At 37.5% G+C, this 21,109-nt stretch overlaps 1 protein-coding gene across 3 annotated transcripts in view; it reads left to right on the forward strand.

Moving 5' to 3' along the window:
* LOC106095965 (mucin-2) overlaps window positions 1-21,109 on the forward strand; it is a 316,849-nt gene that overhangs the window by 280,227 nt on the left and 15,513 nt on the right. For all 3 annotated transcript variants that reach the window (XM_013263431.2, XM_059368100.1, XM_013263430.2), the window contains one exon: window positions 6,746-8,314. In XM_013263431.2, coding sequence (XP_013118885.2) covers window positions 7,037-8,314 — 1,278 coding nt within the window. In that variant the 5' untranslated portion in view covers window positions 6,746-7,036. The remainder of the gene's footprint in view (window positions 1-6,745; window positions 8,315-21,109) is intronic.

Below are 21,109 nucleotides of genomic sequence, written 5' to 3' on the forward strand. Positions count from 1 at the left end.
CTTCTTTTATACAAAGCGACTTTACCGACCTGACAATGGTCGATTAAGACCCCCATTTAGGTCATGCTCTCTTAGACTCAATAAAAAACTCGTCCACGTGGCCTGGGCCACAGTGCAACTTGTAGTGTCAGTTTGCACCCTATTTGCGCAGTGCTTATAGAAAGTCCTTCATATGAAGTAGCTAGCACAGGAGTGAACTCATTGATTTGGCAGCAAAGGCAAAACTTATCAGTGACCCATTTCTGGACAGCTCATCATCAACTTCATTTCCCGCAAACTCCTTATGACCGGAATTCGGCACAGCCTGACATATCTAAGGTTAAGTTAGGTTGAAAGGAGGGTGCAGATATTAATCTGCTCCATGCCACTATAGACATACACCTAAGTCAGTAATCGGCTTGTTATGCGTTCTAAAAACTAACAAGTAAAAGCGTGCTAAGTTCGGCCGGGCCGAATCTTATATACCCTCCACCATGGATCGCATTTGTCGAGTTCTTTTCCCGGCATCTCTTCTTAGGCAAAAAAGGATATAAGAAAAGAGTTGCTCTGCTATTAAAACGATATCAAGATACGGTCCTGTTCGGACCACAATTAAATTATATGTTGGAGACCTGTGTAAAATTTCAGCCAATTCGTGTAAGAATTGGGCCCATTGGGGCTCACGAATTAAAATAGAGAGAACGATTTATATGGGATCTGTATCGGGCTATAGACCGATTCAGACCATAATAAACACGTTTGTTGATGGTCATGAGAGGATCCGTCGTACAAAATTTCAGGCAAATCGGATAATAATTGCGACCTCTAGGGGTCAAGAAGTCAAGATCCCAAATCGGTTTATATGGCAGCTATATCAGGTTATGAACCGATTTCAACCATACTTGGCACAGTTGTTGGATATCATAACAAAACACGTCGTGCGAAATTCCATTCCAGCTATATCAGATTATGAACCGATTTGAACCATATTTGGCGCAGTTGTTGGATATCATAACAAAACACATCGTGCAAAATTTCATTCCAATCGAATAAGAATTGCGCACTCTAGAGGCTCAAGAAGTCAAGACCCAAGATCGGTTTATATGGCAGCTATATCAAAACATGGAACGATATGGCCCATTTACAATACCAACCGACCTACACTAATAAGAAGTATTTGTGCAAAATTTCAAGCGGCTAGCTTTACTCCTTCGGAAGTTAGCGTGCTTTCGACAGACAGACGGACGGACAGACGGACGGATATGGCTAGATCGACATAAAATGTCACGACGATCAAGAATATATATACTTTATGGGGTCTCAGACGAATATTTCGAGTAGTTACAAACAGAATGACGAAATTAATATACCCCCCATCTTATGGTGGAGGGTATAAAAAGTAACCTCGAATAAGAAAAATTTTAAGTAAGGAGTTCCGTGCTACTTACAAAATCCTTGATTGTTTTCCATACCACTCCCCTAAGTTGGTTCATGTCTGGTATCGTGTCCCCACCTAAGTAGCGGTATCTGTGAGACGCGAAAACCGGGTAATGACATAGGAAACGCATACATGCCCTACACTTGCCATCACTTGCCGCACCGATTTTGCATAAGTAAGCTCGTTGTCCTATGGGTCCCGTTACGAAACAAAAATCTGTACTGATCTCCTTCTTACTTCCTTTCAGTAGTAGACTCGTTCTCTCACGATCCGGATCATCCCACATTTTTGCCGACTTTTTCGTTTCGTTTGCCGTCCACGCCTTTAATTTGGACAGCCTCGACCCGAAAGGCTTCGAGGTAACCAAGTTTATCGACGGCAGTTCTATGGCCTTCACTGCCAAATAGTCTGCCCTTTCATTCCTCCATTCTCCGTTATGGCCCGGCACCCCAAGGATGCGGATTTTGCCATCCTCAGAGAAAGCGTTAATCTCCTTCTTACACTCAAAGACTGTTCTTGACCTTACCGCATTGGTTGTTATTTCCTTTATGGCCATTTTACTGTTCGTAAAGATGTTCACAATCAACGTACTCGCGTTAGTACCACCCGACCTCACGCATTCCGTCATCGCCCGGATCTCTGCATGCGGGACCGTATTATGGTCAGGTTGTCTAAAACAGATCACAGTCCCTGGGTTCTGAATGTTACCCCCGGGCCTACTTTGACCTCTAGCTTTGATCCATCCGTGTAACATGATCTTCCAGATGGCAATACTAGGGTTCCGTCAGTCCATGGCTATGTTGTCTCAGGTATCCGATCGGAAACCTCTTCCCTTCCTTCCAGGTTTCCTATCGTCGCCTTGATTATACCGCGATGGTATGATCGGCTCCCATCCTCAATCCATTCTCCCATCGTCTTAAGTCTCATAACCGTAGTGGCAGCTACGAAATAAAAACAAAACAAATAAGCGCATTAATGTTGTCTAACATCATTTTCATCAGTTGGCATTAAGAATTACTGCGTAGGCCGAAATTATTCCACAGAGACGAAAGATGTATTCTGCGTTCAGTTTTTTATCTCTATGAGCAAACATTCATTCATTCAGTTAGACGCTCATTCATGGATTTCAACAATAAAACGTGAAAATTTTTATAAGAAACGTGTTTCCTTTTTTATGAATATGAATAAAACAAATATTAAAAACTCTCGAATATTAAGATACAAAAATATGTTTCGATTCAAATTTGGACCAAGTAAATATTGAAATTTGGATTCAAATGTGTGTTTGTATCCCCAAACATAAGGAGGGGTTTATCAAAATAAATATGAAGGTATCTCACAGACAATTCAAGAGATAGCAAGGTATTTCCCTACAAACAATTCATAAAAAAGGGAAATTTGTCTAAAAAAAAAGACAACAAGAAAAAAGGTGGGGAGATGGTTTTCCAACTCCTCCTCGCCCATCGGTCTGCCTCTTCTTTTATACAAAGCGACTTTACCGACCTGACAATGGTCGATTAAGACCCCCATTTAGGTCATGCTCTCTTAGACTCAATAAAAAACTCGTCCACGTGGCCTGGGCCACAGTGCAACTTGTAGTGTCAGTTTGCACCCTATTTGCGCAGTGCTTATAGAAAGTCCTTCATATGAAGTAGCTAGCACAGGAGTGAACTCATTGATTTGGCAGCAAAGGCAAAACTTATCAGTGACCCATTTCTGGACAGCTCATCATCAACTTCATTTCCCGCAAACTCCTTATGACCGGAATTCGGCACAGCCTGACATATCTAAGGTTAAGTTAGGTTGAAAGGAGGGTGCAGATATTAATCTGCTCCATGCCACTATAGACATACACCTAAGTCAGTAATCGGCTTGTTATGCGTTCTAAAAACTAACAAGTAAAAGCGTGCTAAGTTCGGCCGGGCCGAATCTTATATACCCTCCACCATGGATCGCATTTGTCGAGTTCTTTTCCCGGCATCTCTTCTTAGGCAAAAAAGGATATAAGAAAAGAGTTGCTCTGCTATTAAAACGATATCAAGATACGGTCCTGTTCGGACCACAATTAAATTATATGTTGGAGACCTGTGTAAAATTTCAGCCAATTCGTGTAAGAATTGGGCCCATTGGGGCTCACGAATTAAAATAGAGAGAACGATTTATATGGGATCTGTATCGGGCTATAGACCGATTCAGACCATAATAAACACGTTTGTTGATGGTCATGAGAGGATCCGTCGTACAAAATTTCAGGCAAATCGGATAATAATTGCGACCTCTAGGGGTCAAGAAGTCAAGATCCCAAATCGGTTTATATGGCAGCTATATCAGGTTATGAACCGATTTCAACCATACTTGGCACAGTTGTTGGATATCATAACAAAACACGTCGTGCGAAATTCCATTCCAGCTATATCAGATTATGAACCGATTTGAACCATATTTGGCGCAGTTGTTGGATATCATAACAAAACACATCGTGCAAAATTTCATTCCAATCGAATAAGAATTGCGCACTCTAGAGGCTCAAGAAGTCAAGACCCAAGATCGGTTTATATGGCAGCTATATCAAAACATGGAACGATATGGCCCATTTACAATACCAACCGACCTACACTAATAAGAAGTATTTGTGCAAAATTTCAAGCGGCTAGCTTTACTCCTTCGGAAGTTAGCGTGCTTTCGACAGACAGACGGACGGACAGACGGACGGATATGGCTAGATCGACATAAAATGTCACGACGATCAAGAATATATATACTTTATGGGGTCTCAGACGAATATTTCGAGTAGTTACAAACAGAATGACGAAATTAATATACCCCCCATCTTATGGTGGAGGGTATAAAAAGTAACCTCGAATAAGAAAAATTTTAAGTAAGGAGTTCCGTGCTACTTACAAAATCCTTGATTGTTTTCCATACCACTCCCCTAAGTTGGTTCATGTCTGGTATCGTGTCCCCACCTAAGTAGCGGTATCTGTGAGACGCGAAAACCGGGTAATGACATAGGAAACGCATACATGCCCTACACTTGCCATCACTTGCCGCACCGATTTTGCATAAGTAAGCTCGTTGTCCTATGGGTCCCGTTACGAAACAAAAATCTGTACTGATCTCCTTCTTACTTCCTTTCAGTAGTAGACTCGTTCTCTCACGATCCGGATCATCCCACATTTTTGCCGACTTTTTCGTTTCGTTTGCCGTCCACGCCTTTAATTTGGACAGCCTCGACCCGAAAGGCTTCGAGGTAACCAAGTTTATCGACGGCAGTTCTATGGCCTTCACTGCCAAATAGTCTGCCCTTTCATTCCTCCATTCTCCGTTATGGCCCGGCACCCCAAGGATGCGGATTTTGCCATCCTCAGAGAAAGCGTTAATCTCCTTCTTACACTCAAAGACTGTTCTTGACCTTACCGCATTGGTTGTTATTTCCTTTATGGCCATTTTACTGTTCGTAAAGATGTTCACAATCAACGTACTCGCGTTAGTACCACCCGACCTCACGCATTCCGTCATCGCCCGGATCTCTGCATGCGGGACCGTATTATGGTCAGGTTGTCTAAAACAGATCACAGTCCCTGGGTTCTGAATGTTACCCCCGGGCCTACTTTGACCTCTAGCTTTGATCCATCCGTGTAACATGATCTTCCAGATGGCAATACTAGGGTTCCGTCAGTCCATGGCTATGTTGTCTCAGGTATCCGATCGGAAACCTCTTCCCTTCCTTCCAGGTTTCCTATCGTCGCCTTGATTATACCGCGATGGTATGATCGGCTCCCATCCTCAATCCATTCTCCCATCGTCTTAAGTCTCATAACCGTAGTGGCTGCCTCACACTTAATCTGTATATCAATGGGTTGGATATCTAGAAAAGCCTCCAGTGCTCCAGTGGGCGTGGTCTTAATCGCTCCGCCTATCAGTATTATAGCATAGGTTCAAATCCATCCTCAGTCAGCATCCATAATAGGTTATTTATGGTGGTCACCCAAAGAAGTGGCGATAAAATGCCCCTCTGTGGCGTGCCTTGTGCCCCTTTTTCTCTTATATTTATGTCATGGGACCCGCAATTTATCCACCTGTTCCTTAGCATATGGTTTATCCGGTCTCTAAGACCCGGTCCACCCGATACTGGTCTTAGAATTGGATCAATGGGGCGGTTCGCACATGATTAAAGGCCACCTCGATGTCAATGCAAACCACCAATGAGTACGTCTTGGCTACTATTTGTCATGGTATCAACAATGCGTTCCATGGTTTTGAGTATCTTAGACTGCCGCGATTTATGTTTTTTCTTCAAAAAAATTTAAATTATTTTAAAAAAATCGTAATCTTCAAACATTAAATTATATGGTACTATCCATTGAAATAAAGATTTCATGCGATTTTTTGTATTTTCTTTTTTTTTCTTTCCTATAGCTCTTAAAAAAATCACTCTTTTTATACATAATTGATACGTTCAAATACTCTCTCTCTCTCTTTAGTAGGAAAGACACAAGAGAATAATCATTGTTCTGGCAAATAAATAATCGTTTGCGCCTATCGAAACCCTTAAGCTTTAAAGAGTTTTTTTAAAAGTTTTACAATTTTTTTTTACAAGTTGCGATCTATTTCACCATTTGAGCTCTTAAATTCCAAAAATTCGAGTTCTATAAAGAATAACACAATCCACAATAGAGAGATTTCGAACGATTTTACGTGTGCGGCAAATTCAGCCCCTGGTCTTTCCAAACGTGTCTACTTTGTGCACAAAATATTTTATTCTATGCACCAAAATTGATACCTAATGCCTGATAATGATATTGGAAGGCTAAAGTGGCAACAAGTCAGTAACCTTTTAACGGAGAGAGTTCGCAATGAAATTATGAACGAATTCATTAAATGTGTATAAAAAATAATGTGCAAAATTCCATAATCCCAGGTGATCCTGGACCTTTTGGTGTGTTGTCAAAATTGTATATCAGTCCTGCGGAAATTTGGTTGAGCAAAAACTTTTGCACATCATCTGGCAAGCAGGTCAAATAATCGCATACATCATCTGGTAACGTCTCACCTATTCGCATTGCAAATTTTCTAAATCTCTGTCTGTTGAAACGTAGCTTAGTCCACTTTCATTTGTCTCATCGCACTGAGCTATAACCACGAATATATGTATATTTTTTAAAATAGCATATAAATATTTTAAGCTTTTGCATTTGGAATAACTGCTGCTCCGAATATAGGTCATTCTATGCTTTAATTTTGAATTTATTCATATTAACATACTAAAAATTCGTTCAAGATATTTTTAATCTAAAACAATTTCCCACATTTTTTCGTCATTTCCAGATGAATGAACGCAGTAATAATGAATCACGACAACACAACGGCGGCGGCACATTTTCATTAAATTCCAAAATAATTGGAAGCCCTTTTAGATCAAAGCAGACACAAAAAATTTTTAATTGAGAAAAAAAAACAAAAATATAACAACAGTGACGACAAACTTAACGGCAACGGCACAAAGAAAAATCAGAACATTTACAAAAACCCCCCCTAATACAGCTTTGTTGTGGTTAATCACACACACCCCCATCACCCAAGCCCAACCGCCATAGAAGTAGATCGACAGCAACAACAATGGAAACGGCGACGACGACATATGATGACAGACCGATCAGCATGTATGACAATCTCAATATGACCAACAATGTGAATACGACGAGCACACCTAAAACAAAACATCTACAACCGCCGTCAACAGCCTCAGCTCACATGATGATGACGCCGATGCAAGCGGCGGCAAAGAAACCTTCACCAGCACTGCCACCGTCCAAAGCAAATGGAGCAGCACATTCAACGCCCTTTGCCGATATAGCATTTAAATTTAACGACAACAACAATACAAAGACCCAGTCACCGCTGACGACGCAGTACCAACAGCCACCACAACCAGCCCCAGTCCAAGTAAATGGTAATCGGAACTTGAATCAAATTAGCAAGCCATCGCCGCCACCCAATACAGCGAATTCATTGTATGCTACCCCATTCAAAATGGCCAATACGGCAATAGCCAAACCGGCCATAACCACCGCGACCACCTCAACACCATCACCACCTCCCCAGGTATTGCAGTCGCTGGCGTCGCCGCCTTCAGCATCAGCGAGTATAGGAAATGCATTATCTTCGTCATCAATAACAGCAATGCCTTCAACAACGTCATCATTGGCATCACCTTCATCATCATCGTCGAAATCGCCATTATCAGCATCAGCGTTAGCGCCGCTCGCAATGCCAGCAGCTGCAAATTCAATAGCCAATGACGCTAGACTTCATGAACGGCCGCTTAGTCAACATTCGCAATCCGAACTAAACGAAACAAGTCACAATATTGCTGCAGTGAAAGCTGCACTCAACGAAGCCAAATCGAAATTTTTTGGCCTAAACGGTTATGCCCAGCATCAGCAACCGCATCAGCATCATAGCCCATACGAGCCCCACGAATCTCAGATGCAAAATCTATTGCCCAATAACACCACAACATCGCCTAGAGACAACAATTCCAGAAATCCGCAACAACAACAGCAACATCACCAGCCGACATCACATCTGCAACCGCAACAGAAACCACAACCGAAGTATCAAAACATACCCGAAAATAGTGCGCTTTTCCGCAGTTCGCCCAAGGCGGGGGTTGATGCGCCTGCGTTACCGCCAAAACCTGTGGAGTATCAAAATTTGAATACAGCACCGGCCACCACCAACACCACCGCTACTACCCCAACCAACAACAACAACAAAGCGATTGGCCATAACAGTCCCATGGATCATCATTCAAATCATCGAAAATTACCCGATGGCACCACATATAATCAGATATCGTTGAACGATATCGATGGTCCCTCACATCGTTCACAGGTGAGTGAGTTTTGGTTAAGATTATGGGTTATACTAGGTTAGTAATTCCGTTTGTAAAACCCCAAAGTTTATATCAGCGTCCCTTTAAAGTATATGTATTCTTGATCGTTCATCTGTTCCTCTATCCGTCTGTGAAAATCACGGTAGCGGTCGTACGAATAAAGTTATTCCCTTTGCGCAGGGACTTCTTCCATATAAAGTGGTCGTTCGACTTAAATTCTTGAGCTTCAATTGATATCCGGCTAGACTGCACGTTTCGGCTGTTACGACTTCCAACAACCGTGTCAAATCGGTCTATCTATAAATATGAAAGAGCACCGTGACTGATTGATTGACTGATTATTGCCCAGCTAGAATCTTGAAACTTAGCTCAAGTATTGGCCTTGGGTCATAGGCGCGTGACAAGACAGGGTTTTGTGATATTCGTACGTTTATGCACGAAAAAGTACCAATCAGTACGAAATGGTGAATGTTTGCCCACCTTGAACTAAACGGGCTAGGAGAACAAATTTGGGCTCAAATGAAAGAGCTCTCGAAAAAAATTCCCAAAATTGTACCTGAAGTGTGATAAATAGTACGATTAGTGTCGCAATTGGTACTATTTGGTACTTTCTTTACGAATTAAGCTAGAGCTCTGAATTTTGGTACATAAGCACACTATGGCAATCTAAATTGGGTGGCAGTATACGTTTTTGGAAAATCGTACATATAGGTACCAAAAGAAGTGCCAAAAATTTACGAAATGTGTGAACATTGAACTGGGCGGACGGATAGAGCTAACATTTTGAAATTCTGCTTAAGGGATCATGTTGCGTAAAATTGGGATTGGAAAAAAATGTGGAGATTTGTTCTCGAAACGACAAAAAACGTACGTTTAGTACCACCACATTTGGTACAATTTTGTACTTTCCTTACATATAGAGCTAGAGCTCTAAAATTTGGCATATAGGTAGAACTGGGATATATATGATGGGTGACAAAATCATTTTTTCAAAATTCGTATATTTTGGTACCAAAAAGGACAAAATAGTGCGAAAGAGCTTATCTATCCAGCGATAGCTAGAGTTAAACAATTTGGTAATAATGATCGTGAGCTTGAAAAAATTGAATATTTGGTACAAAATTGTACCAGAAACGGAAATGCGTGAATTGGATAGTGCTGTAATTGGTACTATTTGGTACATTCTTATTGACTAAGCTAAAGCTTTCATAATTAGGACACAGTTACACCTTGACAGTATACAATATATTAGCCAACTAGAGACTTTTTTAAAAGTCGTTATTTAACGTACCAAATTGTACTTTCTATACGAACTGAGCTAGAGCTCTGTAATTTGGAATACAGGCAAACCTTAACAGTATATATCGAGCGACTAGGAGCTTTTTTTAATATAAGTATATTTAGGTACTAAAACATACAAAGTAATCTTTTCTTTACAGATTGAGCAACAGCTCTCAAAATTGGGATACAGTTATTTCTTAATAGAATATATCGGGCGACTTGAACATCGAATTGAATCGAACAAATTGGTACTTTCTTTACAGATTGAGCTAAAGCTCTCATAATTAGGATGCAATTACTCCATGCCAGTATATATTGGGCACTAGAAGAGTTTTCTGAAATTCGTACAAGACGGGTTTACTGTAATTTCTTCTTTAGGTAGAACGTTTTTTCGTTCATTCATGCACTAAAACTTGTACTTTCTTTTAGAATTGAATAAGATTTCACAAAACTGGCATACAGTAACACCTTGACAGTATATATCGGGCAACTAGAGTTTTTTTTTTTTTTTTTTAAATTCGTACAAAATGTTACTTTCGTTACGGATTAAGCTAAAGCTCCTGAAACTGCGAGTTACACCTTGGCATTGGGATTACCATCGGGACTGCGAAGCGACCGGGTGTATGACAGTAACCTTTTATAATTGCTTCCATATAAACCGACCTCCCGATTTGTGAGCTTGGGCCCCTGGATCCATAATTGTGGTTTAGTTTGGCTGAAATTGCTCACATGATGTTTTATTATGACTTCAAACAACCGTGCCAAGTACGGTCCAAATCGTTCTTAAACCTGATATTGGTCTCATTTAAACTGACCCCTAAATTAGTCTTATGCGGCCCCTAAAAATTTTAATTTTGGTGTAATTTGGTAAAAATTTAGATCGCAAAGTACAATTATAGCCACCGCGGCGCAGAAGTAAGCACATTCGCCTATGACGCCGTACGCCTGTGTTCGAATCCTGGCGAGAACATCCGAAAAAAATGTCTGCGGTGATTATCCCACCCCAATGCAAACCACATTTGTGAGCTACTGTGCCATTTGGTATGGCAGCCATGTAAAAATTTCTTTCCGAAGAGGTGTCGCCCCACGACACGCCGTTCGTACACAGCTTTAAAAGGAAGCTCTCCTATCATTGAGCTTTAACTTGAATCGGACTTTACTCATTAATATGTGCGACATTTCGCTATTGTTTCTTAATGAAATTTTCGTTGGAAATTTTGCTATTTTCCATAAAATGATCGGTACGAGAATACTAATCTAGTATCATTACATTTGACACTAGATCAATCATTATTTTAATTGAACCAAAAAATGTTTGAATAATTTATTTATTATTATTATTATTATTTTATTTTGTTTTCTATCATCATTACAATTCAAAACTTCTAATACATAGTATATATTAAATATAACAAAATAGAATATGTATTTATGACAATAACTTAGAAAGTTGTCTGTCAATAACCGATATTTAAAATTCTGTTAAATTAACTATAATTCTATAAAATAGTTGGTTTTTTTTTTTTTTCAAAATTGTTCTTGAATTATATTCTTTCTATATCTTAATGCCATTCGGACATAATTGTATAGCTTCTCCCATCCATCTTCCATATACCCATTTAAAATATTTATAAGTTCTCTTTCTTCTAAATATGTGCTTCCTAAAAACCTCACTCTAATTTCACATAATATTGGACATTTGGCAATGAAATGTTGCATATTCTCGACTTCACGTGTATTGCAGAGAGTACATAGCTTTGTTTCTTCATTTCCATGGTAGTTTCCATTTAAAGGGAGTACATCGGCTCTTGTTCTCATTAAAATAGAAATCTGATCCAAATTCCTACTATTGGCCATATACTCTATTCCAACCTCTGGATTCAGAAAACGGTAAAATCTGGTTTCGCTGGCATTTGCACTCCGTCTTTTTTGTCTATAGTTCTGTATTTTTAGCTTATTTGACATATCGTCCATTTCTCTTATCCATTCCTGCGTATTTATATCTATATTAGATGTTGAAATATTTACTTGATACGCCAAGGTTTCTATGGTCTTTGCCCAAAATATTCTTTTCTCCCATATTTTGGAGGACAGTATATGTGGTAATCTTCGGGTTTCATATTTAAATAACGTAGTTCCAACATAATCCAAGTGAAGCTTTAGAGTGTAGAAGTGATTGTCCTGTACATCTGTTTCTAATGATAAAATGTAGTTTGGCAGTGAATCTGGTTGCCTCAATACCCTTTTTAAGAAGTATCTCTGTAGCTTATCAACTTCATCGAACCATCCAAATCCCCACACTTGTGCCGCATAAGACTGTGTCGTTCTACATACGCTTTGAAAGATTTTCCATTTTGCTATTAGTGATATCTGTGGCTTATTTATAAGTTCCTTCCAGGTAGCATTTATGCACGTTTTCGATTTTATATTTCTGGCCTCGACATGTTTTGTGAAGGTCATTTTTGGTGTTAATGTGACCCCTAAATAAATATATTCATTCACGATTTCGATTTCTTGATTGTGATATATCCATTTTTCATTTGTCGATAGTCTACCTCCATTTCGGAAGACCATTATCTTTGATTTTGCCAAATTTACAACCATATTCCACTGGATGCAATAATTTTCCAAGTTCTTTATCATTTTTTGCAATACTTCTCTATCTTCCGCTAAAATCACTATGTCATCAGCATACAATAACACACGAATATTTAATTCATCAATCAGCACTCCACCTTCTAGCCCGTCGTGCAGATCATTTAGATACAAGGTAAATAACAATGGTGACAATAAACATCCTTGTCGTACTCCAGTGTAAGTATAGAAATGCTCTGATACGTCTTTTCCAGTCCATACCACCGACCTAGTATTTCTGTATATTTTTTCAATCAAATTAACTACTTTTGTTGAAATCCCCATGCTATGAAGTTTAAAAAACATCAGGTTTCGTGAAATCATATCAAAAGCCGCCGAAAAATCAACAAAAAACGCATAGACTTTCTTTTTCTCATCAAGTTTTAGGTGAACAATTGAGGCTAAATTATATATATTGTCTACCGTCGAATATCCTGATCGGAAGCCTGCTTGAAATTCATTTAAAATGTTATTGCTTTCTGTCCACTGCTTTATACGATTATTTAAAATTCCCATAAGAACTTTGGCAGAAGAATTCATAAAGGTTATCCCTCTATAATTGCTTGTTATATTAAGATCTCCTTTTTTGTGGATGGGGAATATTACCGATTCTTCCATTGTACTATCTACACGACTTGTGTTAAACATTTCGTTATACTGATTGGCCAATTCCGCTAGAAATTCCTGGGATGCATTTTTTAAGAACTCATATGGCACTCTGTCTATACCTGGTGCCTTGTTTTCCTTTGTCTTCTTCAGCACTTCGGTAATTTCAAAGACCTCGATATTTTTATCCAGTTCATGGTCGGTTCGATACATTGGCGCATACTGAATATCATTTGCAAATTGTTGCTGGTTTAAGAGCATATCAAAGTATGTTTTAAATTCTTGAGCCGAAATATTTGCCCCTATCTCCGTACTCTGGCCCCTTATCTGCTTTGCGATTTTCCACCACTGTTTTGCATCGACAGTATTTAAAAGTTGCCTTTCTAATTCTCTTGCATACTCCTTCTTCCGCTCTTTGCATGTTTTTTTGTAAATGCTTACCACTTCTAAATAACTTCTTTTGTTACTTTGTGTGCTGGCTTTTCTGTAAATATTAAGGTGTTTAAATGCATCTATACGAGCTTTTTCACATTTCGAGTTGAACCAATTTGACTTGTATTTTTTAGGTTTATTAAATATGTTGGATTTTATCGCCGATTTGTGTATGATGTCCGTTAGATCCTTTAAACTGTTTATTTCACCATTATTTTTTGCTATACAAAGATTCCGATTCAACTTTCGCTCATATCTTTCGTTTTGTTTTCCCCACTGTAATTTTGGTAGCAGATTTAGGGGAATTATATCACTTGTCGTGTGTGGGCATTTAATTTCTAGTTTCAATGGTAAATGGTCTGACCATATTTTCTCCTCCACTTCGAATCTTTCTATCATTCTCAGTCCTTCGTATGTCATTGCCACAATATCGTTGACCGAGTTACCTATATTGCTTACAAATGTATAGTGTCCTTCCACATCACCTATAGTTCTGCCATTTAATACTAGCAATCCGTTATCTTCACAAAATTCCACAAATTTTTTGCCTTTTGAGTTTACTACGAAATCCTTTGACTGCCTTATTTCTTTACCGGCCGTAAATTCTTTTAGCAAACAATTTTCATGATTCTGTTGAAGGTTTCCTATGCGGACATTCATATCTCCTGCCAGGATAATATTACTTTCTGATAAGTTTTTAAAAACCTCCTTCACAACTTCGAATTCGCTTGACCACTTTTCTCCTCTTATATAAACCGGGACGAATACAAAACTTGTTTCTGGAGATTTAATTTTTATAATATTTATGTTATCCTTTCGCTGGTATTCGTGATTTATTCCAATTTTTTGTAGACTTCTATTCACTCCACATAGAATTCCACCACTAGCTCTGCCATATGTATGATTTCGTTCTGCGTTCAGCCAATATAAGTTGAAATCATTGAAATATTTTTTCCATCCCTCTGTTTCACTCTCTACAACGTGAGTCTCAATTAATGCAAATATATCAAAGCTCCTAACATATTCAAAGAAATCCGGATAGAGACACTTGCTCCTAAGACCATGAACATTGTATGATAACATTTTGAAAGTTTTTTTTGCTAGTTTACTTAATACTATATTATTACTTATCGATATGAAATTATTTGAATTGAATTTATTACAATTATCTAGTTTTTTAAATTTAACGAGTTTTTTATAATATCATATTTTAAATTCAGGTTAAAATCTTCTCCATACAGTTCTCCCATAACATTGACCGCATTGCATGGACCGCATACCAGTCTTTTCTCCGAATTCCACTTAAACCATTTATCAGCAACCTTAATCCTGTCATCTCTTACTTTCACCTGGTGTTTCTTGCTGAAATCGATCAATTGTCTTCTCAATTTTATCATAATGATCTTGTCCAATCTTCGCTCTGCATTTAGATCCCGTTCGATATATATTTGCCTTCCTTTTAAGTAGCTCGTTTTCGACAGAATAAGTTCAACATCGCTTTCAGTTTCAAATTCTACCACCACTGCTGCCGATCCATTTCGTTGGTACAATGTTTTTACCGATTTCACTCCTTTCTCTATTTCCACTTTTAATACTTGCTGACATATCTTTTGTATTTCGCCAATATTGGTTTGTTGAGAGTTAAGACCTCTGAAAATTAAGTTTTTTCCTTTTATGTTGTTTTCCAACTCATTTAAACGTCTCTTAAGCATATTATTTTCTGTTTTAAGAACCTCCATTTCATGCGCCAAACCATCATTGATCACTTTCAAATGATTTACTTCTTCACTGAGCGATGTAATTCGTCCCAAAACCTCTTCGTTACATTCTCTTATAATTGTTTTTAAACTGGCAACATTTATATCGGAAACTTTTTGTTCGTTATTCATTTTGAATGATTTTGGATTGTTTTTCGATTCCCCTTCTGGAGATAAATTACAAGCCTTTCGTTTTTCCAGTTTGTTTAAAATAACTTTTGCTTTGGACCACTGTAGTTTTCAAACGTTAACTGACAAGTGGTCTATTGTGAATTAATCAATTGGGCAGGTTGTATTGCAAATTACTAAATTGATCGTGGTGTAAAAACGGCTTTATCTCCAAATGACATCTACGACGGTAATCAGCTGTGTTTTGTTGTACTGCTGTTGTTTATTTATCTATATCGCTTACCGGTTAACATTAAAAATCCTGTTGTGTAATTTAGTTTGCGAGATTCTGAGTTTTTAAGATTTATATTTAGTGAACAATTTGCCGTTGTTGAAACTTTCACTGTGATCTTCAATATCCTGCAGCAGTCCACACTCCAACAAACAACTGGTGCTTTTTTTTTGTTTCCAATATGCGCTTTTTGTGTGAAAAATATCCAACTTATTCGGAGCTCAATAACAAACGTGCTTATCAATTTAACAGAGCCAGATTATTATGTTTGAATAACAAATTGGTCTTATCCTTTACTCCTTCTATTATAATTGCTGTTTTATTTTAGTACTGTATAGCGCAAATCTCGATTAATCGGTCTACATGTTATCGATAACAAGCCAGGACAACTTTGCACTGAAATTCTATCCAAGTTGGGAAGAGTATAGGATCTAAAGTTTTGGGTCGCTGTCGAGAGGTTCTAAATTATCTTCAGGGGTATCATAATCTGGCTTTATGTTGGGTTCCTGGACATAAGGATATTATAGGAAATGTATAGGATGTTTACCCACTACTATCGAAAATTTTCCAGGGAATTAAGGGGCATTATAAGGATACATTGTTAAATCGCTGAAATTCTACAGGCGGATGTGAACAAACAAAGCTTCTGTGGGATGACCGCTCGAAATGTCAATGGAAAAGGCACATCTGAGTAAGCTTGTCAGAATTTAACAGTTCACAATAAGTTAAGTAATCATTTGTCTCGTATTGGCATTAGATATGCTGTCATCTGTCGGTGGTGTCATGAGATCGACGCCTCGGTGGTCAGCTTTCACTTCTTTTTGTCAAAGCTTTTCTTGGTGGGAAACATGGGCGAAGACATCTTTGTATAGAAATTAAATAATTGAAAATTTCCAAAAATTTCAATAATTTTTAATTAAAAAATTTCAATTATTTTATAAGAGAAGAAATTAAAAAATCGGTATAGTGTTATGTTACGACCGTGTCAAGTAAAGTCTCAATCGGTTTGTTAGCTGATATAGCTCCCTTAATAACCGATCTCCGAAATAGTCTTTTAAGGCCCAAGAAGTTTTAATTATGTGCTGATTTGGTCGAAATTTAGTACACAAAGTATACGAGTTGCCTTTTATATTTCGAAATTAGAGAACACAAAAACAAATATTTTTCATCGAAAATAGCTTTATTCTTTTTCAAAATATTGCCTTTACACGTTTTCATGCGGTTCAAACGCCAATTTTAGAAGCACTTTCGCCACTCTGATTGAGGTATCTCCAAAACATGCATTCTGAACGCATCAACCGCTTCTTCACGACGTTGCTCTCTCATTTTATTTTTTACATATCGGGATAAAAAGAAGTCATTCGGTGCCAAGTCAAGACTATACGACGGATGACTCATCGAATCGAGGTTTTGAATGCTCAAAAATGCTGTTGTTTTGTAGTTTTGAAGCATTTCTTTTGACCAATCGACTCGAGCCTTTTTTTGAGCGATTAACAAATTGTGTGGGATTCAACGAGAACAATATTTTTTGGCGGTCAAATGTTCATGCAATATTGAATGAATGCTGGTCCCACTAATGCCTAAGGTTGTCTCAATCTCACGATAGCTCACATTGCAATATCAGTTGGAGCACAGCATCAATGGTTTCTGGAGCAACAATAGATTTTGGACGACCTTCACGAAATTCGTCTAGGAATGAACTACGACTTCGGTTGAATTCACCATACCATCGATAAACACTGGTCCTTGATGGACCAAAAATTTAATTAAGTTCATCGCCAAAAATTTAATTAAGTTTATCGATGCACTGTTGTTGAGTTAATCCATGTTGAAAGTTGTAAAAAATAAACGCAATAATCGCGAGATGAATCTTTAAAGTTACTGTAAACAACACAAATAGCGTTCGTATGTCAAAACGTACTGAGTACGTCTAACCTCAATCATGTTAAGCTTTACAATGGAGCTGTCAGTTGGCAGATTGCAATATAAGTGTTGTCCAATCCCGAAATATAAAATGCAACCCTCGTACATCTGTCCTTCAACTAAGTTCATTCGTGTAAATTGGTAGGAGAATCCATAGGGGTGGGTTCCTAAGATCCGGCAAGGCCGATATTAACACGTTCTTTCTTGTTTAGTCCTAATCTCCTCCCATCGGATTGGCATTTGGCGAGCCACATACATACTACAACTCTCTATGACCATACTAAACACGGTTCAACTTGTAATTCATATGAATACTGTAGATGCAAATAAAAATGCAAATTTTCCCATGAACTTTCCATTATGAAATAGGGGTAAACTACTTACATATCAATGAGTGCTGTCCAATTGAAGTTAAAGGTCAATAATAGCCGAGTCCAAACGGTGACTGCAGTGCGATACCCCTTTTGGGAGAATTTTTTACATGGCATAGTATCTCAAAAGTCTCACCAGCATTAGGAGAGGATAACCTCCGCCAAAACATTTTGTATGATGTTTTCCCCAGGTTTCGAACCCACGTGTTCAGCGTCATAGGCTAACATGCTTACATCTGAGCTACGATGGCTGCAATTTTGTAGGTACTCATAAATAATTAGAAAAATAAATATATCCAAGTTGATGGATATCCGAAGTTCGTTCCAGCCGCAATTTATAAGTTTTTATTTGTTTCCCTATAAATAACCAGCTGAGAAATAATCCACATACAAACTGAGTTTGTACGAAATTTTTATATTATTCTTGTTGGCGTTTAACTGAATTTTGTCTTAGTCCTTAGGCATCCTCTTAATAAATCATTACAACACATATCTTCTTGAAATGTTCCAACATTTTTTTTAACTTTTTTGACATTAAAGGGCATGACATTTACATGTTCCGCAAATGTCCAAGTTCTGTGTTTTTATGAATAAAATTTAAAATTCTTATTTCCAATCCTCAAAATATTTACACTAGTGAACATGTCAAATTTTTTAAAGTTGGCTCATATATGAAGCTTTTGATATTCTTTGAAGAAAAAATTAGAAAATTGTTTTCTCCTTATGTCTTTTTGCAAACTGCGCACTGTTTTACTGTTAAAACGTAAATTGAAGTAATTTAAGTCACATTACGTACAGCATCTCAATTAGTTCAACAAGTTCTTGGCCCTGAAACTTGATCTTTAAAATCATCGACTTGCGTTTTACAGACTAATAAGAGTATAATGATTCTTCAGTAATCAAAGTATTAAACCTTCAATATTTCAATAATGATCTTTCAATAAGTAAAATATATTTTCCAACGACCGCAGAAAGTGGCACATTGAAGGTTCTAATTGGATCTGAAGCATTCATTCCTGTGTTTAAACGTTCATTAGGGTGGCTTAGTTTAACGCACTTGAAAATTAATTCTGCATTCCTTTTTTTGTTCATTTCCAAATTGTTATTATGAAAATAAACCTAGATGAATTACTTAGCTTTTAACATAGTCTGTCACTAAAAAAAAACAACCCACAGCTTGATTCCATGTACTGTTCCCCAGAAAAATCAAATAACATTTTATATATATTTCAGTTAAACAATTCTTCTTAATTTAAATTAATTCTGAAATGTTTAATACCGCAAACAAATTTTGTTAATTCATTAAAATTATATCAAAGTTATAAATTTTTGTTTACGAAGCACAATACAATTTAATGGAATTCAATTTGAAAACAACAACATTTCATATCAGACAAAATTTATAATTGAAAGTCAAATCAGTTTTGAAGTCAACAAATAAGCGTGGTGTAGACAAGCGTTAAGACGTGAATTCTTAATAAAAAACCTAGAAAAAACGAATTATGAAAGACACGTATTTCAGTAGAAATATTGTGAGCATTTCATATGACTCACTTTCTGCGGCAGGTGAACAAAACTGAAATAAATTCTAATGTTGAACAATAACATTTTAGTGCTATTCGTTTTCCAAACTATGTGGGAAAAATGTTGTCATTGGCCTTTTGAAGTGATGGTATGGTGTCACCTCATCACACTTCAAAGCATAATAAGAATGTCGTGGCTAATACTTTTTATAAAAAATCATCAATGAAAGGCAACTGGTGTGCGTATTCACAAGAATATGTTAGTTATAGAGGAGACTAGGGTGATCAGCTTGGCTTTTGAAAACCGGGTTTTCGGCTTATTGAGCTTAATATACTAACCGGCTTCTTAAAAATTTTCACTTTTCGAGTTTTTATTTGACCAGTTTCTTGTCAAAATTATCCGGTTTCTTTGTAATGGTTCATTTCTGACCATATTTTGTAATAATTATCACTTTTATTTCATTAATTTTATCTTAAAAAAATTTATCGATTTTTTTTTTTGGATTGTGAAGATTTCGAAAAAGTTAACTATCGAATTTTCGTCTTCATTGAGATTCCATTGCAGGATATTTTCCGGCTTTAGACCATTGTTCTATTCAAAGAATAGTGTAGCAAAAACATTTAAAACTCAGCAAAAGTGTGTGGTTGCTAGAAGCATTAAACTGGTTTCCCGTATCGCGGTTTCAATTTCGACCAAGAGATATCATCAGCGGGAGGTGTCTTTATTGAAAATTGAACAAAATTTATCCTCTGCACATTTTTTATTGACATTTTGTCTTCAAACAATGTTATTTTGCCTTTTGAAAATATTAAAAAAAAATTTAGTAAATTGTATCAATATTTAAGCTTAAGAGAATTTGTATACCCACCACCGAATTTTTATACCCACCACTCATTCCGTTTGCAACACATCGAAACACCGTTTCCGACCCTATAAAGTTTATATTCTTGATCGTCGTAAAAATCTAAGATGATCTAGCCATGTCTGCCCGTCTGACCGTCTATCTGTTGAAATCACGCTACAGTCTTTAAAAATAGAGGTATTGGGCTGAAACTGCACACAATCTTTTTTATCAATAAGCAAGTTAAGTTCGAAGATGGGCTATATCGGACTATATCTTGATATAGCTCCCATATAGATCGATCCGCTGATTTATGGTCTTAGGCCCATAAAATCCACATTTTTTATCCGATTTTGCTGAAATTTGGAACAGTGAGTTGTGGTATTGCCTTCGACATCCTCCTTTAATTTGGCTCAGATCGCTCCAGATTTGGATATAGTTGCCATATAGACCGATCTCTCGATTTAATGCCTTGGGCCCATAAGCGGCGCATTAATAGTCCGATTTCGCCGAAATTTGCGGCAGTGAATTGTGTTAGGGCCGTCAACATCCTTCTTCAATTTGGCCCAGATCGGTCCAGATTTGTAAATAGCTTCCATTTAGACCGATCTCTCGATGTAAGGTCTTGGACCGATAAAAGACGCATTTATAATGCGATTTCGCTGAAATTTGACACAGTGCCTTATGTTAGGCTTTTCGACATCCGTGTCGTATATGGTTCAGATCAGTCTACATTTGGATGTAGCTACCAAAAAGACCAATATTTTGTTCTACAAAATGACTTGTACATATTAGACCATTTAATTTCCGTGCCGAATTTGGTTCAAATCGTACAATATTTCCATATTGCTGCTATGGGGGCATAATTTATGCATTTTTCCCCGGATTATGACGAAAGATGGTGTACAGGTATACCGGGTAAGGTATACCAGGTGTACAGGTAAAGTTCGACCCTGCCGAACTTAACGCCTTTTCACTTGTTTTTTTGAAAATTTGTCTTAAAAGACAATTTTATTGAAATTTTT

This window comes from Stomoxys calcitrans, chromosome 4, assembly GCF_963082655.1.
Source record: "Stomoxys calcitrans chromosome 4, idStoCalc2.1, whole genome shotgun sequence".
In the NCBI taxonomy this organism is placed as follows: domain Eukaryota; kingdom Metazoa; phylum Arthropoda; class Insecta; order Diptera; family Muscidae; genus Stomoxys; species Stomoxys calcitrans.